This window comes from Sporobolomyces koalae (genome assembly GCF_050403365.1).
Source record: "Sporobolomyces koalae JCM15063 DNA, S_koalae_JCM15063T_v1_ctg53, whole genome shotgun sequence".
Lineage (NCBI taxonomy): Eukaryota > Fungi > Basidiomycota > Microbotryomycetes > Sporidiobolales > Sporidiobolaceae > Sporobolomyces > Sporobolomyces koalae.
Window position 1 is genome coordinate 20,795 of NW_027481718.1, and position 24,378 is coordinate 45,172.

Genomic DNA, 24,378 nt, shown 5'->3' on the forward strand with positions numbered 1-24,378 from the left:
GCGGGTGGATTGCTGGGTTGCAGAGCAGGGATGACCCGCACGGTGTCGGATCCGAAGAGTGATTCAACTCTCGGCGGCGATCCTTTCTCATCTCACTCTCACGCCACCCGCTCAATCATGATCGCCCGTACCGCAATTCGATCTTTCTCGAGCGCGCTTCGACCTGCGACCCGCGCACTGCCGCGCGTCTCGGCGCTTGCACGCCCGCAAACCCGACTCATCTCTTCATCTCTGCCGAGGTTCGAGCCGTGTTAGTTTGGATGATACCGCCGCCAACGAGGTCTTCACTGACTCATCGATAACCGAGCAGCCCCTCTGAGCCTCAAACTCGCTGAGGAGATCAAATACGAAACGGAGAACTCGGATCAATCCGAACCTGACTTCTTGCGAGAGTTCAGATCCGAGGGAGTGTGGAAGGTGCGTTTCTTGTCGGTCTATCCGTGCTCGTTCAGAGCCAATGAGCTAATGGTCCGAGCACAACAGGTCAAGGACGAACCCGGATCCGACGAGATCACGCTCACTCGCACGTTTGGAAGTGAAGAGTGAGCGACAGTGTCTGTCGAGTGCTTGAACACTGCGAACTCACACCCGAGGGGAAATCGTACACAGCATCCGACTCATCTTCTCGATCTCTGACATTGACGCCGAGGCCGACATCAACGAACTTGCGTCGGAAGAGGAGTCTGCGGTCGCAGATGCCGAAGTTCCCGCAGACGAGCTCGGGCCTGTCGCTGTCGAGACGCAGATCGTGGTGTCGAAGAGCTCTGGCGGTGCTCTGACGATCGATGCGGTTGCCGAAGGTAGGCTCCCCTACCTCATAACATCGTCACATTCGTGTACGCCGTGTGCAGGCCCTTTGAACTGACTCTGCGGGTACGCGCTACCGCTTTACAGCTGGCTCCTTCCTCATCAACAACATTGCCTTCTACCCTGACGCTGATGTCGCACTGGGCATGAAGGCCGAAGACGATTGGAAACGCCAAGGTCTTTACATGGGTCCTGCGGTCAGTCTCCCTTTCTCGCTACAGTACCTTGTATGACTGCGTCCGCGCTCACACGTTGAATGGACATGTATCATAGTTCGACAACTTGGACGAGGGCGTCCAGTCAGAGTTTGAGAACTTCCTCGAGGAGCGAGGGGTAAACTCGGCCCTTGCGCTGATCATCCCCGATCTTGCCGAGTGGAAGGAACAAAAGTACGTTTGCCACTCGCGGTGTTCTTCTTTCTCGGCAGCCGGCGACAGCCAAATGCTGCTCTTCGCGATCAAGTGACTCACCTGCGCCTCGCACTTCGCAAAACAGGGAGTACGTTGCTTGGCTCAAGGGTACTCAGCAGTTCCTCGAGCAGTGAGTGACTCGGATGCTGTGATATTCTTGACACTCTTTTTGCCGCGGGCCGAGCTGTCCCGGAAAATCGTTCGTCGTTCTTTCGTTTTTTGCTGCAACTACATCATCACTCTCATCTGGCACGCGTAGCCCTACACGTGGCGACCTTGCGCGATCGTGCTCGAGCGCGGTCGCGACGGTCTTCGGAGGCCTCGATTCAGAACGAGACTGTGTTTGTTGTGGTCGGGCTTGGATCGCTATTGCCGGTCGCGATGGATATAGAAACTTATCACGATTGTAATGCAAGTAATATTGCAGTAGCATCGAGAGAAACCCGCGCGTAAGAACACGCGCGGGCCGATCGGTCAACTGTAACTCGAATTCGCGGTCTCCTCCTCTCCCGTCCAACCTCGCCTGTCGCCTCGCGCCGTTCCGCATTCGCCCTCTCACGAGACACGACCTCTACTCCCGCTTGCGATCGACCTCAAAGTCGCGCGTGCTCGCCCGGCCGTCATACCCCGGACCCTCGGAGGCAGACTCTCCCATCTCGGTCGTCGACACCCACGCCTCGGTCCCGCAGGCTCTGAGCCACCCACACTCGTTTCGATACCTTACCTCCGAGCGTGCATCGCTTCGGTCCTCAAGTGCACCTTACATCCCTCGCGATCTTGGCCGTTTTTCGCGCGCGTCCATCCAAACATTCCGCAAACTCATTCAACAATCGTCGATTCCTCAGCGACAACACCTCGCCCGCGCGCTTTTACTATCCAAAGACACTCCTAGCTCCTTGTATTACGCGATTTACACGCTTTGAACGTGATTATCGCGGTCACGAAGACGTATCCCAATGTCGACCGCCGTTCCTTCGCAACCACGCGCGACTCGGCCGCCCCCGACTGCGGGCGGCGAGCAACACCAGACGAGACAGCAACGGAGGGAGAAGGAAGGGAGAAGTAATCACGGTGGCTCTTCGCATCGCAAGCCAGAAGCAGAAGTCACGTCGGTTGGGCCTTGGCGAATCGGCAAGACGGTCGGAGAAGGTTCATCGGGTGCGCGCAGGTTCTCTCCCTACAGGACGCCGTCGTACAGCCGCTGACGTCTGTTGTGTGCATCTCAGGTCGAGTCAAACTCGCAAAGCACAAGCACACGGGTCAATATGCTGCTGTCAAGATTATCCGCAAACCTCCCCATCAGCGCACTCACCCTGAAAAGTCATCGAAAGTGCGCATCAAATCTTTTCCACAAACCTTTTCCGACACGCATAGCAACTGACAGTCGTTTGCGTTGCGGACATCAGGTGCTATTGGGCATCGAAAAGGAGATCGTCATTATGAAGCTGATCGAACACCCTAACGTGCTTCGCCTCATGGACGTCTGGGAGACTGGCAGTGAATTGTGCGTGTCGCTCGAGAATATTTGCGTCCTCGTGCGATGACTGAGCTCTCGAAATTGCACCTACAGGTACCTCATCATGGAATATGTCGAGGGGGGCGAGCTGTTCGACTACCTCGTCAAGCAAGGCAAGCTGCACGCGGATGAAGCCCTGCACTATTTCCAACAGATCATCTCCGGCGTCGACTACTGCCACCGCTTCAACATCTGTCATCGAGATCTGAAACCCGAGAACCTGCTTCTCGACAAGGAGAAGAACATCAAGATTGCAGACTTTGGCATGGCAGCTCTCGAGCGAGGAGGCCAGTTGCTCGAAACGAGCTGTGGCAGCCCTCATTACGCCAGTCCAGAAATCGTTGCTGTGAGCTACATTCATTTTGAACCCCAGCGGCTCACTTTGCGTCAGAGTTCGATAACTCACGCGCTTCATGTGCTTTAGGGTCTCAACTATCACGGTTCATCGTCCGATATCTGGTCCTGCGGTATCATTCTCTTTGCGCTTTTGACCGGCACTTTGCCTTTCGACCATCCCGATGTCCGCACGCTCCTGCAGCGTGTCAAACTCGGACGATTTGTCATGCCGAACTGGCTGCCGACCGACGCTCAGGATCTCATCAGGAGAATGCTCGAAATCGATCCGGAGAAGCGTATCTCGGTAGGTTTCGGAAATACTCGTTTTCCTTCACCCCGATCGTTACTGAACGAGGACTCGGTCATACCAGATGGAAGAGATTCAGGCTCACCCGTGGGTCACGCGCAAACCCCCTCGTATGATCTACGGTTCCGCGCCTCCCGCGCCTCCCGATGTCGGCCAGATCGCTCGCCCGGTGGGCTCTCGAGACGACGTCGACCCTGAGATTTTGCAGAACCTCAAGACGCTTTGGCAGGGAGCGAAAGAGGACGAGATCGTGCGGGAATTGCTTTCGAAAGAGTGAGTCGTCCTAGTCCGCGTCAGCGAGCGGTGAGCTTATGTCGTGCCGTGGTCATTCAGGAAAACATGGGAGAAGGTCTTCTACTGCCTGCTTTACCGCTATCGCACCCGGAACCTCGAAAACTTCAATATGGATGAGGAGGAAATCCGGCTTACGAAACAACGCAAAGCTGTGCCACGTACGCTCCTCCCGGTCCTGTCTTTTCGTATTTGCATGCTGACCCTGTCTTTCCGAGCGAGTAGCTGCGGACAAGCGGCAGCATGTCGTCACGCAAGGAGCGCTTGCTGCCGGTCGCAACAGGAGGTCTCGCACGTCGATTTCGAACATCGCTGCGGTCGCTCAGAAACGGCCAAGAGCGACTCCGTCTCCCCCGACTGTCACGCGCCCAGCCCCTGCACCGCCTTCCGCTGCCACTTCTACGATGACTGTTCAACCGCCTGTCTCCGGCACGGCAACACCGCAGGGCTCGCCTTCTGGCCGCACTGCGCGACCTCTGCCTACAGTGCCAACAAGTGGCGCGACTACGCCCATCGCCCCGCGTATCCCTGCGATTCATTTCCAAGAGTCGACACCTGATCAGAATGGCGCCACGCTGAGCGCCCCAATTCCTTCGCCAAATCTTGACTCGCCGAGCATGGGCTGGGAAAGTGTTCCTCCTTCACCCTCGCCAGCCGCTACGTCGACATTCGAGAACACGTCGACTACAGGCGCGCCGGTGCTGCCGATCCACATTCCGCAGACCGGCGATGCTGCTATGCAACAATTCTTCCATGACATTGTCGGTCAGCTTACGACCATCTCTTTGCGCAACTCCCTCACCGCACCTGGATCTTCCACGGCGGCCTCCTCACCAGCCACAACATTCAGATCGTCCTTCATGGACTCCGAGGGCTCGACCGCTGCAACGACGCCAGCGCTCGACGGCGATTTGCCTCAATTCGAAGACGCGGAAGATGACGAGAGCGACGTCGGAACGGCCAACTTCTCGTCTGTCACTCAAGGAGGAGAGTACGACATGTACCGTGCTGGGACACCCGCGAGCAGTGCCGGTTCCTACCGCGCCGGCTCACCTGTCCTCTCGACGGGCGGATCATCGATGCACCGTCGATCCGCCGATGCTACATTCGGTACACCTTCGCCAATGGGACCCCCTCTCGTTCGCCCGCGGGTCAACGTGCGGGCTTCGTCGCGCGAAGTCACAGCATCACCTGCCCGACCCTCGAACCGACAAGTCAACTCGTGGGCGGGTACAAGCGACAAAGAGAATGTTCGCTTGCCGGCTGGAACGGGTGGCAACGCTGGTCTCGGTCTGCAGTACCCGCGGAGTGGCGCTCCTCCGCTTGCGCCTCGGCCAGGACAGCAAGGTCGGCAGGCTCTCGGACTCGCCATCCAGAATTCGGGACAAGCGAGCGGTTGGAACGACTACGAGTTCATCGAGAGACCCAGCATGGACGAGCAGATGCAGATGGAGAAGGCCAAGATCAAGAGAAAGAAGCGTTCGTCGTATATTCCATTTGACCCTCTCCGTTGTCAAACCCTGATATCCTCGTATCGACAGCGACCGTCTCGTTCGCCCCGGTGTCACCAGCTCTATCTTCGTCGAGGTCTGGTGCGAACGATCCTTCCTCGCCCAAGCAGAGTTGGTTCGCAGGCCTCTTCAACTGGAAATCGCTCGTACGTCTACATCCTCCGCGTAAACATTGCCGACTGCTGACAGAGGCGAACGTACCCGAATCAGAGCTATACTCTGATGTCTACCGACTATGCGCATCCCACCCGACTCGAATGCAAGCGATTGCTCGAAGCCATCGGAGTCTCAGTCGTCATCCAGAACGCCGACGGTATGGCCATGCTCAAATGCCGAGCGAGCGAGCGAAGAGGTGAGCGAGTGTTGTTGTGGGACCGAGCGCAGTTTAATTGTCAAGTGCTCATTCGAGTTCTATGCGCTTCTCTCGCAGACTCGTCATCCGGCGGCCCCGCGAAATCGGTCAAATTCCGCGTCGAGTTTAGCTCGCACACGTCTCTGTCGTCGTCTCCTTTGCTCGGCAGCAACGGATCTGCCGCATCGGGCAGCGCCGCCAATTCACCCGATCTTCGCGGGCAGTACCCCACCGTCGTCACCCTCGTCATGGAGAAGGGGGCTCATTCGACGTTCAAGACAACATACAACCGCCTCCGGCAGAAGTGGGAGTAAGTTTGAGCACGTCGCAGACCCTCGTGACGAGCCCGTGCTGACGAGCCCCGTTTTGGGACGCTTAGACTTGATGACCCCCGTATGCCCAATGGGTTGACCGGAGTTCGCCTGATCCCGTCCCCGATGCCCTCGCCCTCGCTGGCGCCACGATCCCCCGTGCTTGCATAAACCCCCATCGTCAATCATCAGTCTTCGACTTTCGCCTCTGTCAATCTTGTGCTCTCTCTTCTGTGCTGCTCATACACCTGATCATACATTATTTTCATCTCATCTGGCTTTCACGTCTGGGCGCGATCCCGTTGCTTCATACTGGTTGCACCCTCGATTTCGTCATCGATCCTGGCAAATATTCTCCTTTGCGACATTGTGCCCGGACTCTCCCGGCTGGTCTCATAGGTCCTTTGAGACAAGAGAGTCGACGTTCCGCCGAGCAGTCGAGAGAGCCGAAAAATCTGCGGAGGTGATCCGGAATCCGGGCGGGAGGGCCGTCCGACAGCCCTCATGAGGCTCATGGGTTTTCACCCCCACGTTCTCCTGCCCGGTCGACCCCCAACATCGAGCTCGCACACTGGTCAGACAGGACAACCTCAGATCGTCGCCGCTCGACATACGCCGTCCCCGCTGTATCCGCTGCAGTGAGAGACTCGTATTACCTCAGCGCCTCAGCCGTTCCTCCGCGCCTCGGCATTGCGCTCCTTCGCCCATTTCGCAGAGCGCGAGCACGCTCTCTGGTAGCGACCGAGAGTCATGTCGACCCCTGAATCTCGACCAAGCACGGCCAACTCGGCTGGTGCGGTGAACCCGTCCAGCTTGCCCTCCTCGCCCGCGGGTGCCCAGCATAATCAAACCTGGATCTCCGAATCGCCCCAATCGAGTGCTCCGCCCTCGGCCAGCGTCTCACGAAGACCTTCGGAGTACCTCGACTCTCGTAGCGGCTCGCTCTCGTCCGCCGGCGTCGACGGTCGGGTGGACGGAGATTCGGCTCGCGGCACCGAGAGTGCGTCTTCGTCCACCGTCCCCTCCAGGGCTGCTTCGTCCGTCGGGTTGGGCTTCCTCGGCGCTGAGAGTGGCTCGGACGCGGGAACTGACTCCGGGGCGCAACCGGCCGCCGTGCGCAACTTTCACCGAATCCATCGCGTCCCGTCCCACCACCCCAGCATGGACGACTATGCCACGGGAGACCGCTCACCCGAGGACGGTCCCGCGGACCACTCCAAGTTGCGAGCGGCTGCTGCCGCCCTCCCCGGCCCTCCTCCTCCCGCTCCCGTTGCTCGCGCCGGCCCTCCGCGACACAGCTCGTTCCATCGACCCGCGAGCAATCTGCACGTCAATCACGGTCTCAATGATTCGCCGACTTCGTCTCACGCATCAGGTCTCTCGACTCCCGGAGGTACAGCGACGCCGCCCCAGTTCATCTTTGCCAAGATTGGCGAGCGCAAACGAGCGGCATCGCACTCGAACCTCGTCTCCATGTCGAGACAGTCGACAAAGACTCACCACAGCGGACCGCTCCATGACCTTCGTCGCTTCCTGAACGACCACATTCACCACTCGGCTTCGGGCAAACACCTGGACAAGCAGGGTCGCAAACAAGATGGGCACGATGCGGGAGAAAGCAGCGACGTATCGACACCCCGCAGCGGCAAGTCGAGTCCGCATCGCTCAAGCACCGGCACACCGAGTGGTGCGCGCACACCCATCGAGAAGGATTACACCGACACGGCGCTGCACCCGAGCACTGCCGAGGGTCGCAACAGCCCCCCGCTCGGCGAAGACCACGCTCACCTGCAAAAGAAGTACGGCAAATGGGGCAAGATGCTTGGATCGGGAGCTGGCGGAACAGTGCGACTGATCAAGCGATCAAAGGATCACACCGTTTACGCCGTGAAAGAGTTCCGAGCCAAGCGCGTTGGCGAGTCTGAACGCGAGTACGTCAAAAAGGTGACTGCCGAGTTTTGCGTAAGTCATGAACCTTCCACTTCTGCCACTTGGCCCTCCAAGGAACTCAGCGAACGATTTGCTTCTCCAGATCGGCTCAACCCTGCATCATCCAAACATCATCGAAACACTCGACATCATCTCGGACAATGGGCACTACTACGAAGTCATGCAGTATGCCGAATTCGACTTGTTCTCGATTGTCATGTCGGGCAAGATGAGCAGGCCCGAGATCTACTGCGTTTTCAAACAAATCATCGATGGCGTCGACTATCTTCATTCGATGGGACTCGCTCATCGCGACCTCAAGCTCGACAATTGTGTCATGATGGGTGACAACACGGTCAAGCTCATCGATTTCGGCACCGCGGTCGTGTTCCAGTATCCCGGTCAGAAAACGACCAAGGCCAGCGGCGTCGTCGGTTCCGACCCGTATCTCGCTCCGGAAGTCATCGCCAAGAAGGACTACGATCCGCGGCTGACCGATGTTTGGAGTGTCGCAATTATCTTCATGTGTATGATCCTGCGCCGATTCCCATGGAAGCTTCCCGACCCGAAGAACGATGCTTCGTACCGCCTCTACGTCTCGTCTCATCCTGAGCTTTGCTCTCTGCCTCGACAAGCCGACACGCTCATTGCTGGCAAGCCGCTCCCTTCGCGGGCCACGACCGGCGACGCGCTCCTGTCGAGGAGCTCGACGAAATCTGGTACAAGCTCGCCCGGCTTTGATTCGGGGTACGGCACGAACCCGGTCTCGTCTAGTTCGGACAATTCGGGTCCGATCGATATGGCCGCGCGTCGGCGTGACAAGCAGAACCTACTCGTTACTGCTCTCGAACGCACGGAATCGCCTTCCTCGATCTCTCATGTCCACGACGGTCAACACTCGCCGGCCTTGTCGGCTTCGGATCTGGCCAATTCGGTCGGATCTCTCAAAATTGCTGATCACGCCGAGGTCGCGTCGTCGTCGGATGGTTCGCCTTCGCACGCGAATGCGCCCGGCTCTGCGACCGCTGGTGATGAGTCCGTACCATCGGCAGAGTCGAGAAGCTCGACACTCACTGTTGACTCGGGCACCGCAAAGTCTCCTGGTTCCAACACGCTTCGGGCCGAAGCCGCTCGCAATCGATCTGCGTCGGTGGCGTCGAACGCGACCTGGACAACCGGAGCGGCCGACTCGATCTTCCGCCTCCTCCCTCGCGAAACTCGAAGCTGTCTCACCCGGATGCTCACCGTGGAGCCTGGGATCCGATGCACCTTTGCCGACCTCTTGCGGGGCGGAGAGGGTGACGATGTTGACCCGGAGAGGAAAGACGAATGGCTTTCGAGTCTCGAAGCGTGCATCTCGAAGAAAGGAGTCGCTACCGACCACAGTCATCACAAGATCCGTAAGTTGCTCGATCTGCACGATCACCTGCCCAGAAATGGTATGCTGATGCCTCAGACAACATCCAGCTGCGATGGACAACGGCAAAGTGAAGAAGAAGTAAAACCACAGATCCCGCCAAGTTTAACGTTATTCAGAATGCCCTTGTTCGACTATTCCTCCTGGCTCGACACTGTCCCATCTTCTTTCCGTTTCCTGCATTCCTTCGTCGGTTCATCTTCTACCGGAACGCAGTCCGCTCGAGCCGATCTTATGGCTTGTACTGCTAGATTCGACTCATCGCGATAACGTCCCGTTCCGACCTGGCCGTATCTTTCCCTTTCCATTTTCGATCACGTGTATTGATTGTCTTCTCTTTACTTGTCCATAAGTCTCAAGCTGTGTAGGAATCGAAAGAATGCAACTCTTGTTACGATCTTCATTCCTTTCAGGCTCGTCATGCCGTAGCCGTGTTTCGCTCAGAATCATCTTTTCACGATCAATGCAGGGTTTTACCCGGCGCATACCGCTAGCGGCAGAGTTGCGATTATGCTGACGTGGAATGTCAACGATGCAGGTGGCGGTCAGGGGCTGTGATATCTCTTTCTTCATAGTCTGTACTCGCATTCGCCCTCGTCGCGACAAATTACGACACACACATGATGGGTCTCGACCTAATCCACCTGCCGTTGATAGGCTACTTTGGCGCGATCGCGGGCCTTCTCGCTGTCGTCTACCCCGGGATCTCGCAGCGGACGCAGACTCGCGGGTCATTCTTCTTCCTCGCGCTCGCAGTGGTGTCCTTGACTGCGACATGGACCTACATGGGACTGTACTTTCAGCACTCGTTCCGGGAGGCGGCGGCAGATCGAGGCATCGCGAGCGCGTCCTTCTCGACCAGGGAGTGGTTGAACGATGTTAGCCTGTTCAAACAAGCGTGGGGATACGTGTGTGACACTGCAGAGAGGTACTGGTGGTCCGAGCAATTGATGTACTGGACGACGGGGCCCTTGACGATACTCATGTCGATCGAAGGCAAGCTCTCCAGTTTGACGCTTTTCCTCGCTTGCATGCTGACGTTCTTCGCTCGGGAATCAGGTCGACGGCTCGGAATTAAGCACTTGTGGGCCTACATGCTCATCGGACAGCTCGTCGCCGTCAGTTTCGCCCAATCGCTCTTCTTCGCCGCGATCACACTCGCGCCGCGCGTTCTCCCCCAAGCTCCAGTCGGACGACCTCTTGGACCTCCAGCAGGGCAAAGTTGGACTCTGGTCGCGTCGGTAGTCTCCGGAGCAATCGGAACTGCACTCGTACCCGCGCGAGTCTCGACGGACAAGTTCCTTCCGCTGCTGCTCGCGGTCCACACGTTCGCGATCCTCCCGCTGCTCGAAGCCCTGCCTCAGCCCCGTGTTCGACTGCCGCCGTCTCGTTTCTATTTCAATTACGCCTTCATCGCCTTGCGTCTGCGCTGGGACACGATCTCGCAGCTCGTCGACGTCACGAAGCTCACCGCCGCTCCAAAACGGATCCCTGCCGTCTTCTCGGGCTTGCTCGTTCGCGAATGGCATGTTCTCAACGAGCACCCTGCGCAATCTTCGATCTCGTGGGACGTGATCTTCGCGTCGCTCACCGCCATGGCGTTCATGTGGTGGGACAACGCGACGCAGTCGGAAGCGGAACTCAAGGTGCCGTATGAACTCGTGACGCTGTTCACCGTGTCGACGCCGATCGTTGGGATCCAATCGAGCATCGGCATGTACTTGGCGATCCGCGAGGGCAAGCGCGAGTCGATGGAGCAGAAACTGCTGCACGATCGGGAGGACGACAAGGAAAAGAAAGAAGAGTAGACCCGGTTGTGACTAGACGATTCTTTCTTTGTGGTGCAATTCCTGTCTTCTAGTGTGCACGTGCTTGGCCGGATGTTAGGTCGCGTTCTGAAAAAACGATCGAGTCGCGACTCGTCGAGACTCGACCCGCAACGCAACGCGCAGTTGGCGTCGGAGTATCCCGGTGCTCACGGCCTACCACACTCGCTCCCGGCCGAGTCACGACAAGATCTAGCAGCCAGCACTCCTTGCTGAGCGTACCTGCAGAGGCCCGAATCACGCTACGAACAGCTCGAAACGCGCTTTTCTCGACCTCCCCTCGTCGCCTTCGATATCCGACACGCGAGCTAACGCGCGCGCGCATTACGTGGCAAAGAAACCTCACCAAATCGCTGTGTATCGGTCACTGCTTTGCTAAAACGCACGAGCGCCTCGCTATCGCACCGACACATCGCGTCTCCGCTCGCGTCGACTCCACCTCGACTCGTCCGTCCGGCGAATTGCTGCTCTGAATCACGATGCAGGAAAGCTATCCTAATCCGAAGTGAGTATCGTCCGCTGCCCTCAGAGGCTCATCGTCGGCTCTACCGGGAAGCTGACGTTCTTGTCGACTACTCGACCCGGATCTGCAGTGTCCAAGGCAACCCGTACATCTAGTGAGTCGAAAGCAGTTCTGTCGCGCCTCAGCATGACTTTCGCTGACCAAGTTCTGTCACAGCCTCGCCGTGTACTCATCAGTTCCGGTCTACGAGATGATGGTCCGAGGTATCGGAGTCATGCGTCGACGGGAAGACAGCTGGCTCAACGCGACCCAGATCCTCAAAGTCGCAGGGGTCGACAAGGGCAAACGGACAAAGTTCCTCGAGAAAGACATTGCACAAGGAGTACACGAGAAGATCCAGGGCGGGTACGGTCGGTACCAGGGAACATGGTGAGCTCCGGATCCCTTACAATCCGAGTCCAGACCAACTCGAAGTCTGACAGTGATGGTCCAGGATTCCGTTCGAACGCGCGGTCGAACTCGCAAACGCTTTCAATGTGGCTCACCTTCTCGCTCCGCTTTTCGACTATACACCCCCGCCACCGCCTGTGTCGCTCAACGGAGCCGCACCTCCGCCACCGATCGTGAACCCTTACGCTCCTGCTTCGAGTCAGTTGCCGACGCCTCTTCCTGCCCCATCATCGGTACAGCACACGCCGCAATCGCTGCCACAATATGCACAGGTTCTCCCACTTCAAAGTGCGCAGGACGTTCTCATGCAAGCGAGACAACAAGGTCTCATCCCTGAAGCCTCTCCGATCGGTTCGCCTGGCCCTTCTACATCGTCTCAGGCTCAACCTCTGCCGCAGCCTCACTCGAGCCTCAAGCGTACGAGCGACGTTTTCGACACTGAAGACAACAAGCGTTTCCGCACAGAGTATACAAACGGATTCCAAACCCAGACAGCGGTTCTACAGGCGGCAGAGCGGGATCTGCAACAGGACAGACCTGCACTTCCCTCGTCAGTACCTGCTGTATCAGCCACCAACTTCCGCACTACCCTGCAAAAATCCAACAAGAACTCGATTGAACTTGCGAACATCGATCCCATCTTGCTCGAGAACAATCGCACCCTGCTCAAATCAGTCTTCTCGTTGGAGAACGAAAGTTCCCTCGACCCCTCGACGGCCATCGTTCCCGACCTTGCCCACCACTTGCCTCCAGATGTATCGTCCGATCTGCCCATCGATGAAAGCTACCACACCGCGCTGCATTGGGCTGCTGCACTCGGACGGCTCTCGGTGGTACAGGCGTTCCTCAATCACGGAGCAGACCTGCACTTGGGCAACAACGTTGGTGAAACACCGCTTATACGCGCAATCCTCGTTACGAACAATTCGGACCAAGACTCGTTTGGCCGGCTCCTCGACTCGCTCAACCCGTCTCTCCGGACCGTCGATAATTCTGGCCGCTCTGTCCTTCATCACTGCGCACTCGTTGCAGGTGTCAAAGGGAGGGCGACAAGTGCGCGATACTATCTCGAAACAATCCTGGTTCACATCGCAAAGAATGAGAAAGGGCAATTCGGCGATCTGATCAACGCCCAAGACTCGCATGGAGACACTGCTTTGAACATCGCCGCCCGTGTTGGCAACAAGGCTCTCGTGAGAATGTTGCTCGATGTTGGAGCCGACAAGTACAAGCCGAACAAGTTGGGATTGAGACCAACAGACTTTGGTGTCGATGATCCTGTAAATTGCTTCTTCGCTTGACCACTCTGTGCAAAGTCCAACGCGCGCTGATCTCAATCTTTGCGTGTCTGAAAGGATCTCGCGTCAAACCCGGCTGAAGAAACCCTGCACAATCTGACGTCTACCTCGAGCGTACCGCAAGAAACGTCGAGCGAAATTCTCGAATCGATCAACGAGATGGTTGGCTCGCTCGCAGGGACCTTCGATGCCGAGCTTGCTGCCAGGACCGAGCTGCTGACGTCGAAGAAGGCTCAATTGCAAGCTCTGACCAGTGATCTCGCGGCGTCGCGCAGCCACCTGACGCAAGTTCGGCAGCGCACGGAACGAGTGGAGGAGAAGCGACTACGAATCAGGAATCTCGAACGGGCGCTCGAAGAGGAAGACACGTTCGATTGGACCGGAAGAACCGAGATTGATGGCACACCGGCCAGCCAGCTCGCAGGTCCCGGATTCATGTACCGCGGCCCCGGGAGTACATTGACCAACTTGCCCGCTGGCATTTCGATTGAATTCGATACCGATCCTCCAGCGCCGACAAGCGACGACGGAACGAGCTTAGTCCATCTCTTGCGACTACAGAGCTGGTACGAACGAGTCGAAAGCCTGCTGGGTCAGCGCATCAAACGTCTTGAAGGAGGGAGTGCAGCGCTGGAGCGCAAGCTGCAACGGATCCTGGCCGATTGCTGCGGGGTCGGCGTGGACGAAGTTGACGCTATGTTGGACGGGCTCGTGAGATCGCTCGAAGCGTACGTTTTCCTGCTTTTCTCGCTCGCCACCCCAAACTGTTGTGGCTGTATTTCTTTGACTAATTGTGTCGACCCTGATAGTGATCCGTCCGCACAAGACCTACCGAAACTCGCGGCGTTCCTGTCTCGCGTTCGCGACAGCTCGCTCAAGTAGCCTTTACCCCATTTGATCGAGCTGCTTGTTGTTCTGTGCAATATGTTTCCACCAGCTCTGTAAAATCGTATCGATGCAGATTAGCCATTGCAGGGGAGAGAACAAATAAGGAAGCAATACGCGACAAGATTATGACAAGCAACAACGAAACAACAAACAAGAAGACGCACATGCAAAGCCCAAAGATTCAGACGCTCAGCGCGCAAGACGTCTCCTTCTTGACTAGATAGGTGACGCGCTCCACCGTTCTCTCGTACCCTTCCCACCATGCCCGACCTCGGGCGCCATCCGCTGTCGCTACCTTGGGTCCGAACTCGTCTTCCAGTAGGAATTTCCACCATGTCAGCAGCTCCACTGCCTTGCTCAGGCTATGTCCTCTATCGCGCGATGCACATCGCTCGAGGTAGTCCGCAAGCCGTTCAATATCCGCCTCGTGCAGATCGTCCGCTCCATCCGACACCCATTTCTCAAGTAGCACCTTGATCTCGTCGATGTCGACTTTCTTCGTGAACCGTGGCTCGGTACGGATTGGGATATCGCGCACGGGGCCGCTGCTGCGAACGAGCGTACCATTTACCTTTTTGCTGCCGTTGCCAGCGACACGGAGTCCAGCGTACAGTTTGATCATGGCTTGTTGAGAAGCTTTGTCCATCGCGGGCAAACAGAGTCGGACGTCTTCGGGTAAGTCGAGATCATCGAAATCCGCTTCAGATGTGCCGGCTTGAGCCACAGGAGAAGAGGGCGATAGTACGATGACGGAAGGTGTTGGTAGTTCACTGGACTCGGTAGCGACAGGATCGAGCTGCTTTTTCGACTTGGGCCGATAGAGCGGCCGGCTCCTCCTCGCCTCCATGAGAATTTCGCGCTTCCACTTGGGAGTAAGCGTGCGGTAGACCTCCAAGTCGATGCCGTGGTAAGCGAGTTCCTCCTCCGTAACTTGTGATGCCGATGGCAGAGCGGCTGGTGCTTGCTTAGCTTGCTTGAATATTTGGGGAATATATGGAGCTCGTTTTGCAGCGGCGTTTCTTGCCTGCGATCGAAGGCGACCCATCGATTCGGACCGGGTCGAGGGTTTCGCGGGGACAAGTTCGGAGTCAGAGTCGGAATCGTCGAGAACAAGCACCTCGGGTGGTATGGCAGACGAGCTGGTGATCCTGCCAAGTACAGCTGATTCGTGTTCGGCGGAAGTGATTGGCGCAGGTGTTTGCAGAGAGTCTTGTCTCGGTGGATTGAGCAGACCGGTCTCGCATTTCGAGCGTATAGATTCAGTAGGCTGAGGCGCGGCGAACGATAGAGTCGATTGACCTTTCTCGCGCACGACATCGACTGACTGTCCATCTTTTTCGAGCTTGTGAAGCTGAAGACCGATTCCCCTCAGCTCGTGTGGCGGAGCTCCGACTGACTTCATAAGCTTCCAAGCTGCTTCCGCAATGATCGACCCTTCATCCACAGCTACACCTCCAGATCCAGCTAGAGCCGTCTGCTTGTTCTCGGTCTCGACCCAACCGTGTCCGAGGAGTTTCGGGGCGTCGATAGGCGCGTCGGGATGGCGGGTCATGACTTTCAGAGTCAGGGAGCGAGCTTTGAGTCCTTCGTGCCTGAGCCTCCTTGCAACTTCCTCACCGAGCTCGCGCATGAAGCGCTGAACAGGATGATAACCGAGCATGAGATCTGTACAGCCTGATAAAACGATCTGAGATTCTGACTCACTTCAACTTGATCGTGCCTCTCCTTCTCGAACCGAATACCATAATTCACTTCGGCAGAGACAGATTTTCGGGGTTTCCCGACTTCGAGTTCCCGGTCGTCGATTCCTCGAGCATACGCTGCGAATTTGTCGGCATTGCCTTTACCGATAGACAATCTGAGCTGCTTGGGTGGAATTTTGAGCAGCTGGCCAACAGTAGTGACTCGTAATTCATCGGCCAGTTTGCGGCGCAGAGAATAGCCGATTCCTGGCAAAGTTTCCACGTCTAGGGGTGCGAGGAAGGAAGCGACTTCTTCAGGCAACAGGTGGTAAGCGGATGCTGGTTTTGCCTTGCGCGTCGCTAGTCGAGCCAGGGTGATATTGTGCGAGATACCAATCGACGCTGGGCAGCCCGTTGCGGCGAAGATCTCGGCCCGGATCTCGTGCGCGAGAGCCAGAGCAGGATCCCTATCCCGAGATACGGCTGGGGGCACCTTGACCTCGAGCAGAACTTCATCCATGGAGACCGCCTGTAATATTTGAGCATGCTTGAGCAGAATCTCGTAGAATGTGAGCGAAAACCTGGGCGAGAGCGAATAAGTTTTCATCCGTACTGACAATCGAAAGACGCTGTCGACTCACTCTCGGTAACGCTCGAATTCGAACGGCATCGTCTGGATGTCGGAACATAGCTCTCTCGCGCGACCGAGACTGACGCGACAAGTACGGTGAGTGAGATCATTCTGGAGGGTGTGGCAGAAAGGACGTCAAAGGCGTACCTCATGCCATTCTTGACGCCAAAAGCCCGCGCTTCATAAGAACACGAGGCAATTTCTGATGTGCTAGTCAGCGAGTCGCCTATCCCTCGAGCATGACACACAGCGGTCGGTTTGCCTCTGAGCTCCTCTCGCGATGTCAAGCCGGCGCTCACGAAGAAGCAGTCGAAATCGACGTGAAAGATTGTACGGCCGTCTGCGGCTGTACCGGTCAGTTTCCTCCGACCCTCTGTCTGGGTTCCAGCCTGGCGCGTCGCAACGAAGACCTTCAGATCCTCCTTAAACGAACTTAGGTGGTGTAGACGCGACTGGGCGAAGTAAGCTGGCAGGAAATCGGCGGATGCTGATGTATGTTTCGAGAGCCACTCGGGATCATTGACAAAGGCTTTAGTCCGCTCGTCCCGCTTCTTCTGGGGCAACCAGCTGTTCGTGATCGCGTTTGGGGGCTGTGGGGAATCGGTGATCGCAGGGAGATCCGTATGGGGAGGCGCGATGCTCAAATCGGGGTTGGAGTCTTTGTCAACCGGTAACGAGGATCCGTGTGCTGAAGCGGGACGCGAAGAAGGCCGGAAGTAGGACTGGATGGCTGCGGATGTTGCTTGTTGTTGCTGCTCGAGAACAACAGCTCGAGCAAGACGGGCACCTCGTTGCGACAAGGATTCTATCGTTTCAACGTTTGTGCTTGTTGACGGGACTGTAGACCGAGGCAGTGGTTTACTCGATTCCACAGATCCAGTCGCTTTCTTGCCGACCATGCTGAACAAACTCGTTTGGCCCGTCTGCATACCGAGGCGATTTCCTTCCTCCTCGTATCCGGTCCGCTTCGGCGAATCGGCTTTCGCAGGCGCTAAGAGCGAGAACAGCCGCCAATCGAACAGCTTCCCTGCTTTGGCAGATTCGACGATCCAATCTGGCGTCGCTACCTTGTACGACGCGAACTCTTTGCGTTTTGTGGGCGTCAGGTTGGTCGCGAGAATGTGCGTCACGAGAGCTTTGCGGTCGAGGTACGGAACATAGACGCCTCCGTGACGGACGAGGGTTTCCGTAAGCTCCCCCAGCCCAATCGATTCGGTGTAGCCATTGATCTATCGTAGAGCAACAATCAGTACGCGTCGCTAAGACGTCAGACCGAGGCGAATCAGCGTACGTAGATGTTCAAACCCTTGAAGATCTGGGGATACTCTTTTCCGTCTTCGAGCAATGCCTTGTTTTGGACTTGCAGCTTACTCCGTTTGTTCCTGAGATACTGGCCCTGTCAAGCAGGAGAACCATTCTCAGCGCGGGCAGCTCGCAAGACTTGTTAGAGGGGAATGACTTACTATCTCTCCGAAACCCGTCGGGAGATATTCAGGCCGATCTCGATAGTCTCCTGTTGCTCCTCCTAGAGATTCGGGGACAGCTCGTGCTAGCGGCTTCGGCAGTTGTTGTGCATTTGTTCGTTCAGGTTGAGTGATCGCATCAGTCGCCGGGAGACCGTCCTGCTGGGTAGGGGCAAGACGGCCCATGTCCGCCATACTGGCTAATACAGGCGTGCCGAGTACAGAAATAAAGAGGGAGGCCGACTGTGACGCGAGAGTGAAGATGTCAGAGCAGTGAGTGCATGCGGACTCTCGGATCTCGACCAATTCCAGATGGACTCGTCGGACCGAAGCAAACACAGCCAAATGCGCCACGCTCCTTTCTATCAAGGTTAATGTAGTCTTGCAAGCATGGCCGAGTCACCCATGCAAACGGCAACATTGGAGAGTCTATGCTTATTGCGCGTGCACTACGCTACACAGGCATTTTGGGACTTCTAGATGGAGTCGTGGCAGTCCGAAGCAGATGCGGGAAGCTGCAGCGAGCCGGAATATCCTGAAGGGCGCCGCCTCTAGCGTGCCCAATTACTCAATCATGAGAGTATTGGACTACTTTGGAAAAGTAGTACGGTTTGTTCGGTCGCAAGGGAAGACTTTCGATCTCGAATGTATCCTTCCGCTGTGTTGACATGGAGATCAAGTCGAGCTTGTTCCTGTAAATTCGGGCATAGGTTGTGCCAATGGAAAAATTAAGTATCGGTTCCGGTAACAGCACATCAGGGGATTCGAACCTACATACGACCCCTGGTAGAGCTCTTCAAGCGACAAGCCATATTGAACGCGTACTTCCTCGAAGCTTCGGGCACGCCGGGGTCTTCAAGGTTCGTCATCTCGACTATGTCTCCTCGGAGGCACCAATAGCCGAATGTAAGGCCTTGCATCCGGAGAGTCGGATTCAAGCGCCGCACGATCGAATTTGGTGGTTCCGTCGTCAGTAGCGAAATCACAAGCCCGTGATGATAAAAGCCTATCGTACGATGATCGTCAATAGTGCATCGATCCTGCCCGAGCAGTGAACCGACTCACGGAAATAACGATAGAAGGTGATCAGGTGTGTTGGCGCATATATGCTTACGACTTCGCCTCGCCGAAGATAGGTAACCACGCTGATGTAGCAGCCGTCTAAGCGTATTCGAGGACTGCAACCAGAGAGGCGGGCGCAATCTTCAGTATGGATCTTTACCCACGTTGGAGCAACCGGGGTCGGGACGGCTCACTGCTCGACAAAGAATCGTCGCCAGTCGTTGCCGTGCGATTTCACGAGCTCCCCAGCAGTGGAATCGGGCGAAATCTGCTGCGCAGGTACATATGTTCTGAGCCCGAGCGCTCTGAAAGCAGACGCCACGACCGATCGGGGAGCAGTCAGCGACGCTGGACACCAGATTGCGTCTGCTGGGATACTACTCACCGCCAGATCGATGAATCAAGCGTGAGTATGCGTGCTGCTCGACAGGTTCTCGCGAACCTTTCGAGGGCTTCGACGTCGGTCTTCCACTCCCGTTCGACGTTGCGCAAGTCAAGGGTCTCCTCCAGCACCATCATTTCTTCACGAATTGACAATTTCTTCAGCCCTCGTTTTGAGCGCAGAGGCGCACTCGATCCCTCGTCGATGTGTTCTTGCGACTTGGGTGGGGCGAGCATGGGGGAGAGCACAAGATGCCGGAGGATGAGTAGCAGAACCTCACGAGGTAAGCAAGCGAGCGGCAGGGGCTTGTCCTCTGAAGCAGGGACGAAATGCAAGTTGGCCAGAGCTTCCTCGGGTGTCGTCGGCTCGCTTGCCTCGCGAACACCGTCCTCGATGGCTGTAGTGGTCGCTGGCAGAGTTTGCTGTGCGACGCCCTTCTCAGCAGAATTTGGATCCGACTTCATCGATGTGGATGGCCTGCGCTCGAAAGGGTTCTCGGCGAAGGATCTCAGCAACGAGTGGAGGAGAAAGCTCGTTGATGATGGATGTGTAGATGTCGTGTCCACCTTGCCGCCAGTCTCCTCGTGAGCTTCCTCTGCGCTTCTGTGCTGCTTCGAGGCCTCATAGTCCGGCTCCAACTGCAAAGTCCGCTGGAATCTGAATTCGGCAGGGTGATGTTCCGCAGCAGGAGCTCTTGCACTGGCAGCACTGGCTCGAGCCTGCGCTGCAGCGTTGGCTCTGTTCCAAGTCTTATCAATATCGGGGTCGAGGCGGAATGCAGAACGATAATTGATCAACGCTGTTCATGTCAAGGTCAGCAAGGCACCACCACGCTGGACAACAAGGTCGTACTGTCGCCTCACCATCATTAAGCCTGCCTTCCTGTTCGCTGCGCACTGCTTCGCTGTACAGGTCGAGTGCCGACTTGGGTCTCTCGCGCACCGCCTCAGACTCTGCCCGAAGCGCATTATCGTGAATTGCGACTGTTCCCAGCTGTTGGCGGACGTGTTCGACCTGGTCTAGCGATCTACGTTTGAGTCGTGGCGAGATCGGCACATGGCCAGAAGTGGAGGTCTCGGCGGTTGCGGTTGCTGTCGACGTCGTCTGGTTACTCTGCCTCCGCCGACTGGTCTCCTGTGCCCATTCACGCCGGAATGAAGCAAGCTCGTCTTCGAGATCGGGCGCTGCTTGCGTCGGCCCTTGACTCGACATTCGGGATGAGGGGGCAATGATGAAATCGAAGCAAGTCTATTTATTACGATCTACGTTGATCTAAACGTTACAGCCTCTTGCTCTTCGACGATTGCTTTTTTCGAATTTGATTGACACCATCATTGATCCCGCAAGCGTTCTACGATATCTATATTAGGGGAGTCTAAGCCATGGGTATAGTCGTAAACATGTCGCGATCCGGCGTCGTTCATTTATCGAGCACGACAGCATTCTTCGACAACGACCGGATTTTGCGCCCGTATTTGTAAAGCACGTACGGCACCGGAATGAAGACAATGGCAAGGCCTCCGAGAAGCCCCGAAGCGCCTGGAGTCGAGAGCTTGGCATACATTTGGTTAGCAAAGAGCGGGAAACCTAGGCTCAGGGAAACGCTCAGAATCAGCGCCAGGACAGTGAAGGAACGACGTCAAGAAGCACTGACCTGCACCAAAGGCCGAACGCATGACGGTGTTCGCACTGAGGGCACTGGCAGCATTCCACAGATAGCAGTCGCTATAGCAAAGGGCCGGATGTCAGCTATATCTTTGAAGCGGGATCGGTCGAGGCGTACATGATGTAGTTGAAACCGCCGAGGAAGGTGTATAAGATGCAGATACCGAGTAGACCGATGGCGAGGATCGGGCTCCAGACGCTGATGGAAGGATAAGACGTGAAACCGAACCAGAAGAACGCGACCGCCAATAGAGGTGCTGAATAGAACAGCGGGATCAAGCGTTCCTCGGGGGGTACGTTCTTTGGCTTCATCGCGTGATGCTTAGCCATGTACTTCTTGTTGAAGTAGAGAATATAGAGGACGACGGCAAAGACTCCACCCATGAGCAGGGCAAGAAAGACTGGCATGGGGGGATCCCGGAAATGAGCGGGGTTAGCCGCATTGAACGCTCATTTTGTTTAGCAGGGTCGCTGACGTACCGAGACCTGTCTTGCCGGCGTTCAAGCCGTGCTCTTGCTGTCAGAAAGACAATGCATGTCAGCTTGGCGAAATCTTGAAAAGAGGAGATGGAAGCATACGCCAAATACGATCGGGATCGCTTCGAAGAGCAGATAGACGATGCCATAACTGTCCGAGAATGAGATATGAGCTTGTCGACATTTCGATTGGAAGACTCTTCTTAAGGCTTACATGAAGCTCATCTGCGTTAAGTTGCGTGTGACAACCAGATTAGTCGAAGAATACCCAGATAGCTCGCAAGCGGTACTCACGTAGAGCGTAACAACTAGGAGCATCGGTTCCTGGAACAGCATGATGAACGGCTTGAGAACGGTGCGGTGGATGACCGCCTTGAAGGAGCTATCTTGCTTCTTGTCCATTGCCGAGTGCCAGCGGTCGTCGCCTGTCTCTTTGCGGAGTCGCTTTGCCTCCGTGTGAAGGATGTAGGGAACATAGGTCTCGGGAAGAACGAAGACGATTGCAATGCCGCATGCTCCGGCGAAAGCCAGCAGTGTCCAGAAGATCCACCGCCAATTGGTGTGGGTCACTTCCATGAAGCCAGAAATGATGGGTGCAATCGCAGGTCCGGCGAATGGCATGAGGCTGTAGTACACAGATCACAGAGTCAGATCGTTCCGCATAAATTAAGGGAGTACTGGGCCAGCCACTCACGAGAAAATGGCGAGAGCATCACCCCGACGATCGGCGTCCCAGATGTCGGAAATGACTCCGCCCGAATTGGTGAGCGGCGACGAGGCAAAGCAGCCCGATAGGAAGCGGAACACGAGAAGCGAGCCGATGTTCGGGCTGAGAGCGCAGCCGAGCACGAAGGCACAGTACGGAATCCAGGCGCTAAGGAAGATGAGCCTGCGACCGTACCGCTCAGAGAGGGGACCCCACAGGAGCGGGCGTAAACGTCCGGTCCAGGTCAGTTCGGCGGACGAGCTGACCAAACAGGTTCGAGAGGGAAGACTCATCTACACAGTCTGCGGAGCGCAAGAGTGACAGAAGCAGTTCTGTCAGCTTGCAATCGGCGGCACAAGGTGAGGTGGAGAAAGAGCTCACAGCCCGCGACAAAAATGGCAATGGTCAAAACGCCGACTTCCTGAGAAACGCCATAGTATGTGATAATGGACGGGATGAGGTTAGATGGGGCCGATGAAGCGAACGCTGCGCAGCCAGAGAAGTCGCGTTAATTATAGCACACAAGCCGTAAACGATGCGTGGTATGCTCTTACTAGCATTCAAGACGAGGAGGCCTGCGAAAGCGGTGAGCCACCATCGATACCAAACAGGCCATGTGTGCGGATTGAGGTGCTCTCGGCCTTCTAGCGTGACTAGGAATGGGTCGTCCTCCTTGTCGCTCTTATCCCCTTTTGATTTGGCGGGCGATGCCTCTTCGGAATCATCTTGCTTCTGACCTTTCTCTTCGTCGTGCGTCGCAGATTTTCCGGCGCCTTCCGCCTGACGATCTGCGAGCGTGTGGGATCCTGTAGAGCGTGAGCGCTCAGGTCTCGTTGACATCGGCTGTCCAGCTGATCCATCAAGCGGTTGCGCAAGTGACGGTGCTCCGGGTTCAGCGTGGCCTGTCATGGCGGTACCTTGATGAAGTGGTCTCGAGCAGGCAGAGAAGGAAGAGTTCAAGGAGACCGAGTTGCCAGAGACTGGCAGGGCAGGCCGGCGAGCGGTCCTCCCGCCGGGCCTCCCGCAAAATTACGTCAGCGATCGACTTTTTCCTTTTTTTTGTGGAGAGGCGGAAGCCGGCCGTCAGTCCGAATCTGCACGTGCAGTTAACTCGCCGTCCGCCCGCCGAATTCCACCTCGCCACAAATGCAAGCCCTCCGACTCTTGCGTGCAGCATTGGGAGACGCATAGCGCGCGTACGCTGGGCACCTCGATACAGTTGGGCAGCGACCACCTGTAGCTTGACTGCCACTGCAGTTCCACCGGTCCCATACGCGAGAGCTTGTGTTCGAGAGTCGGGCATTCGTGTTCCATTTCGCTGAAAAGACGACTGTTATCCTACCGATCGAAGGTCGTGATTGGTGCCGTCTTCCATGGTGTGCGAAGACTCAAGTGCTCTGTGTGATGATGATCATCGGTCTTCTTGATCATCAACTGCGCCAGCTTTCTCGACGTCTTTACGATACATACTATGCTGCAGACACGCCGCCTGGCGACCCAAGTCTCATGGATTACAGCCATGCCTCTGCCGGCTCGCTCGCTTGCTCGACTGCAGCATCCACCTTGTCGACCATTCTCTGCCGGTGTGATCACGCTGAAGGGCGCAGCCAAGTCCGGCCCACCACTGAAAGGCTCCAAGATCTTTCGTGACGAGGATATCCCGCATAGTACGATCGTGCTCGTTGATCCCGCGACCAAGTCGCTTCTGCCACCTTCAACCCTTTCGTCTCTCCTGGCCGCGCTCGACCGCACACGCTACGCCATTCAGCTTGTGGACCCTGCAAGCGAACCGCCGATCTGCCGCATCCTCGACAAGAAGGAAGCATATCAGAAGGCAAGGGACAAGAAGGCAAAGGATGCAGAACGCGCCGCGAACCAGGTTGCAAATGCTGGAGGTGAGCTCAAAGAGGTGCATCTCACGTGGGGAGTGAGCGAACACGATCTCGAGCACAAACTCAAGAAAGGAAGGGAACTGCTCGCCAAGGGGAACCGACTTCTCATCGGGCTGTCCGACAAGAAAAGGGCCGTCAAAGTCTCGCAAGAAGTACGGGCACAAGTCGTCAAGCAAGTGGAGGAAGCGCTAAGCGGGTATGGCACTCTCAAGGGTCGTCCCACTACCCGAGACGGCGCCGTTTGGCTGGAATTCTCGCGAATCAAATCCTAGGGCAAATACGGGATGAGCATGAAGCGAATTTTGT

The 24,378-nt window shown here is 56.5% G+C and overlaps 9 protein-coding genes across 9 annotated transcripts; 6 read left to right on the forward strand and 3 right to left on the reverse strand.

Annotated features, from left to right (window-relative positions):
- Positions 1-117: 117 nt before the first annotated feature.
- Positions 118-1,351, forward strand: MAM33 (Mam33p; the record flags this gene model as incomplete). The annotated part of the gene is made up of 7 exons (XM_076681059.1): positions 118-250; positions 311-417; positions 484-542; positions 610-800; positions 895-1,004; positions 1,081-1,196; positions 1,303-1,351. The coding sequence occupies 7 exons, from the start codon at positions 118-120 to the stop codon at positions 1,349-1,351; spliced, it is 765 nt and encodes a 254-aa protein (XP_076531807.1).
- An 822-nt stretch (positions 1,352-2,173) lies between these two features.
- Positions 2,174-6,012, forward strand: KCC4 (serine/threonine protein kinase; the record flags this gene model as incomplete). Its single annotated transcript, XM_076681060.1, has 12 exons — positions 2,174-2,375; positions 2,444-2,547; positions 2,624-2,721; positions 2,788-3,079; positions 3,158-3,373; positions 3,441-3,649; positions 3,710-3,828; positions 3,893-5,146; positions 5,209-5,324; positions 5,389-5,530; positions 5,609-5,840; positions 5,910-6,012. The coding sequence occupies 12 exons, from the start codon at positions 2,174-2,176 to the stop codon at positions 6,010-6,012; spliced, it is 3,087 nt and encodes a 1,028-aa protein (XP_076531808.1).
- Positions 6,013-6,591: 579 nt separating this feature from the next.
- On the forward strand, positions 6,592-9,272 carry JCM15063_005214 (uncharacterized protein; the record flags this gene model as incomplete). The annotated part of the gene is made up of 3 exons (XM_076681061.1): positions 6,592-7,803; positions 7,874-9,170; positions 9,238-9,272. 3 exons carry the CDS (start codon positions 6,592-6,594, stop codon positions 9,270-9,272), a joined length of 2,544 nt encoding a protein of 847 aa, XP_076531809.1.
- A 535-nt stretch (positions 9,273-9,807) lies between these two features.
- JCM15063_005215 (uncharacterized protein) lies at positions 9,808-10,995 on the forward strand (the record flags this gene model as incomplete). Its single annotated transcript, XM_076681062.1, has 2 exons — positions 9,808-10,183; positions 10,247-10,995. The coding sequence occupies 2 exons, from the start codon at positions 9,808-9,810 to the stop codon at positions 10,993-10,995; spliced, it is 1,125 nt and encodes a 374-aa protein (XP_076531810.1).
- Positions 10,996-11,492: 497 nt separating this feature from the next.
- Positions 11,493-14,106, forward strand: JCM15063_005216 (uncharacterized protein; the record flags this gene model as incomplete). The annotated part of the gene is made up of 6 exons (XM_076681063.1): positions 11,493-11,518; positions 11,607-11,630; positions 11,693-11,905; positions 11,970-13,206; positions 13,282-13,952; positions 14,034-14,106. The coding sequence occupies 6 exons, from the start codon at positions 11,493-11,495 to the stop codon at positions 14,104-14,106; spliced, it is 2,244 nt and encodes a 747-aa protein (XP_076531811.1).
- A 187-nt stretch (positions 14,107-14,293) lies between these two features.
- On the reverse strand, positions 14,294-18,083 carry REV1 (deoxycytidyl transferase; the record flags this gene model as incomplete). Its single annotated transcript, XM_076681064.1, has 6 exons — positions 14,294-15,748; positions 15,817-16,375; positions 16,436-16,504; positions 16,573-17,654; positions 17,717-17,821; positions 17,889-18,083. The coding sequence occupies 6 exons, from the start codon at positions 18,081-18,083 to the stop codon at positions 14,294-14,296; spliced, it is 3,465 nt and encodes a 1,154-aa protein (XP_076531812.1).
- A 373-nt stretch (positions 18,084-18,456) lies between these two features.
- Positions 18,457-20,544, reverse strand: HRT3 (SCF ubiquitin ligase complex subunit HRT3; the record flags this gene model as incomplete). The annotated part of the gene is made up of 6 exons (XM_076681065.1): positions 18,457-18,580; positions 18,663-18,894; positions 18,954-19,066; positions 19,145-19,255; positions 19,336-20,131; positions 20,196-20,544. 6 exons carry the CDS (start codon positions 20,542-20,544, stop codon positions 18,457-18,459), a joined length of 1,725 nt encoding a protein of 574 aa, XP_076531813.1.
- Positions 20,545-20,752: 208 nt separating this feature from the next.
- Positions 20,753-23,089, reverse strand: JCM15063_005219 (MFS transporter; the record flags this gene model as incomplete). The annotated part of the gene is made up of 10 exons (XM_076681066.1): positions 20,753-20,919; positions 20,987-21,057; positions 21,116-21,398; positions 21,478-21,514; positions 21,577-21,625; positions 21,689-21,699; positions 21,769-22,099; positions 22,169-22,441; positions 22,537-22,666; positions 22,735-23,089. The coding sequence occupies 10 exons, from the start codon at positions 23,087-23,089 to the stop codon at positions 20,753-20,755; spliced, it is 1,707 nt and encodes a 568-aa protein (XP_076531814.1).
- A 610-nt stretch (positions 23,090-23,699) lies between these two features.
- AIM23 (Aim23p) lies at positions 23,700-24,344 on the forward strand (the record flags this gene model as incomplete). The annotated part of the gene is made up of 1 exon (XM_076681067.1): positions 23,700-24,344. One exon carries the CDS (start codon positions 23,700-23,702, stop codon positions 24,342-24,344), a length of 645 nt encoding a protein of 214 aa, XP_076531815.1.
- Between the last annotated feature and the right edge of the window lie 34 nt (positions 24,345-24,378).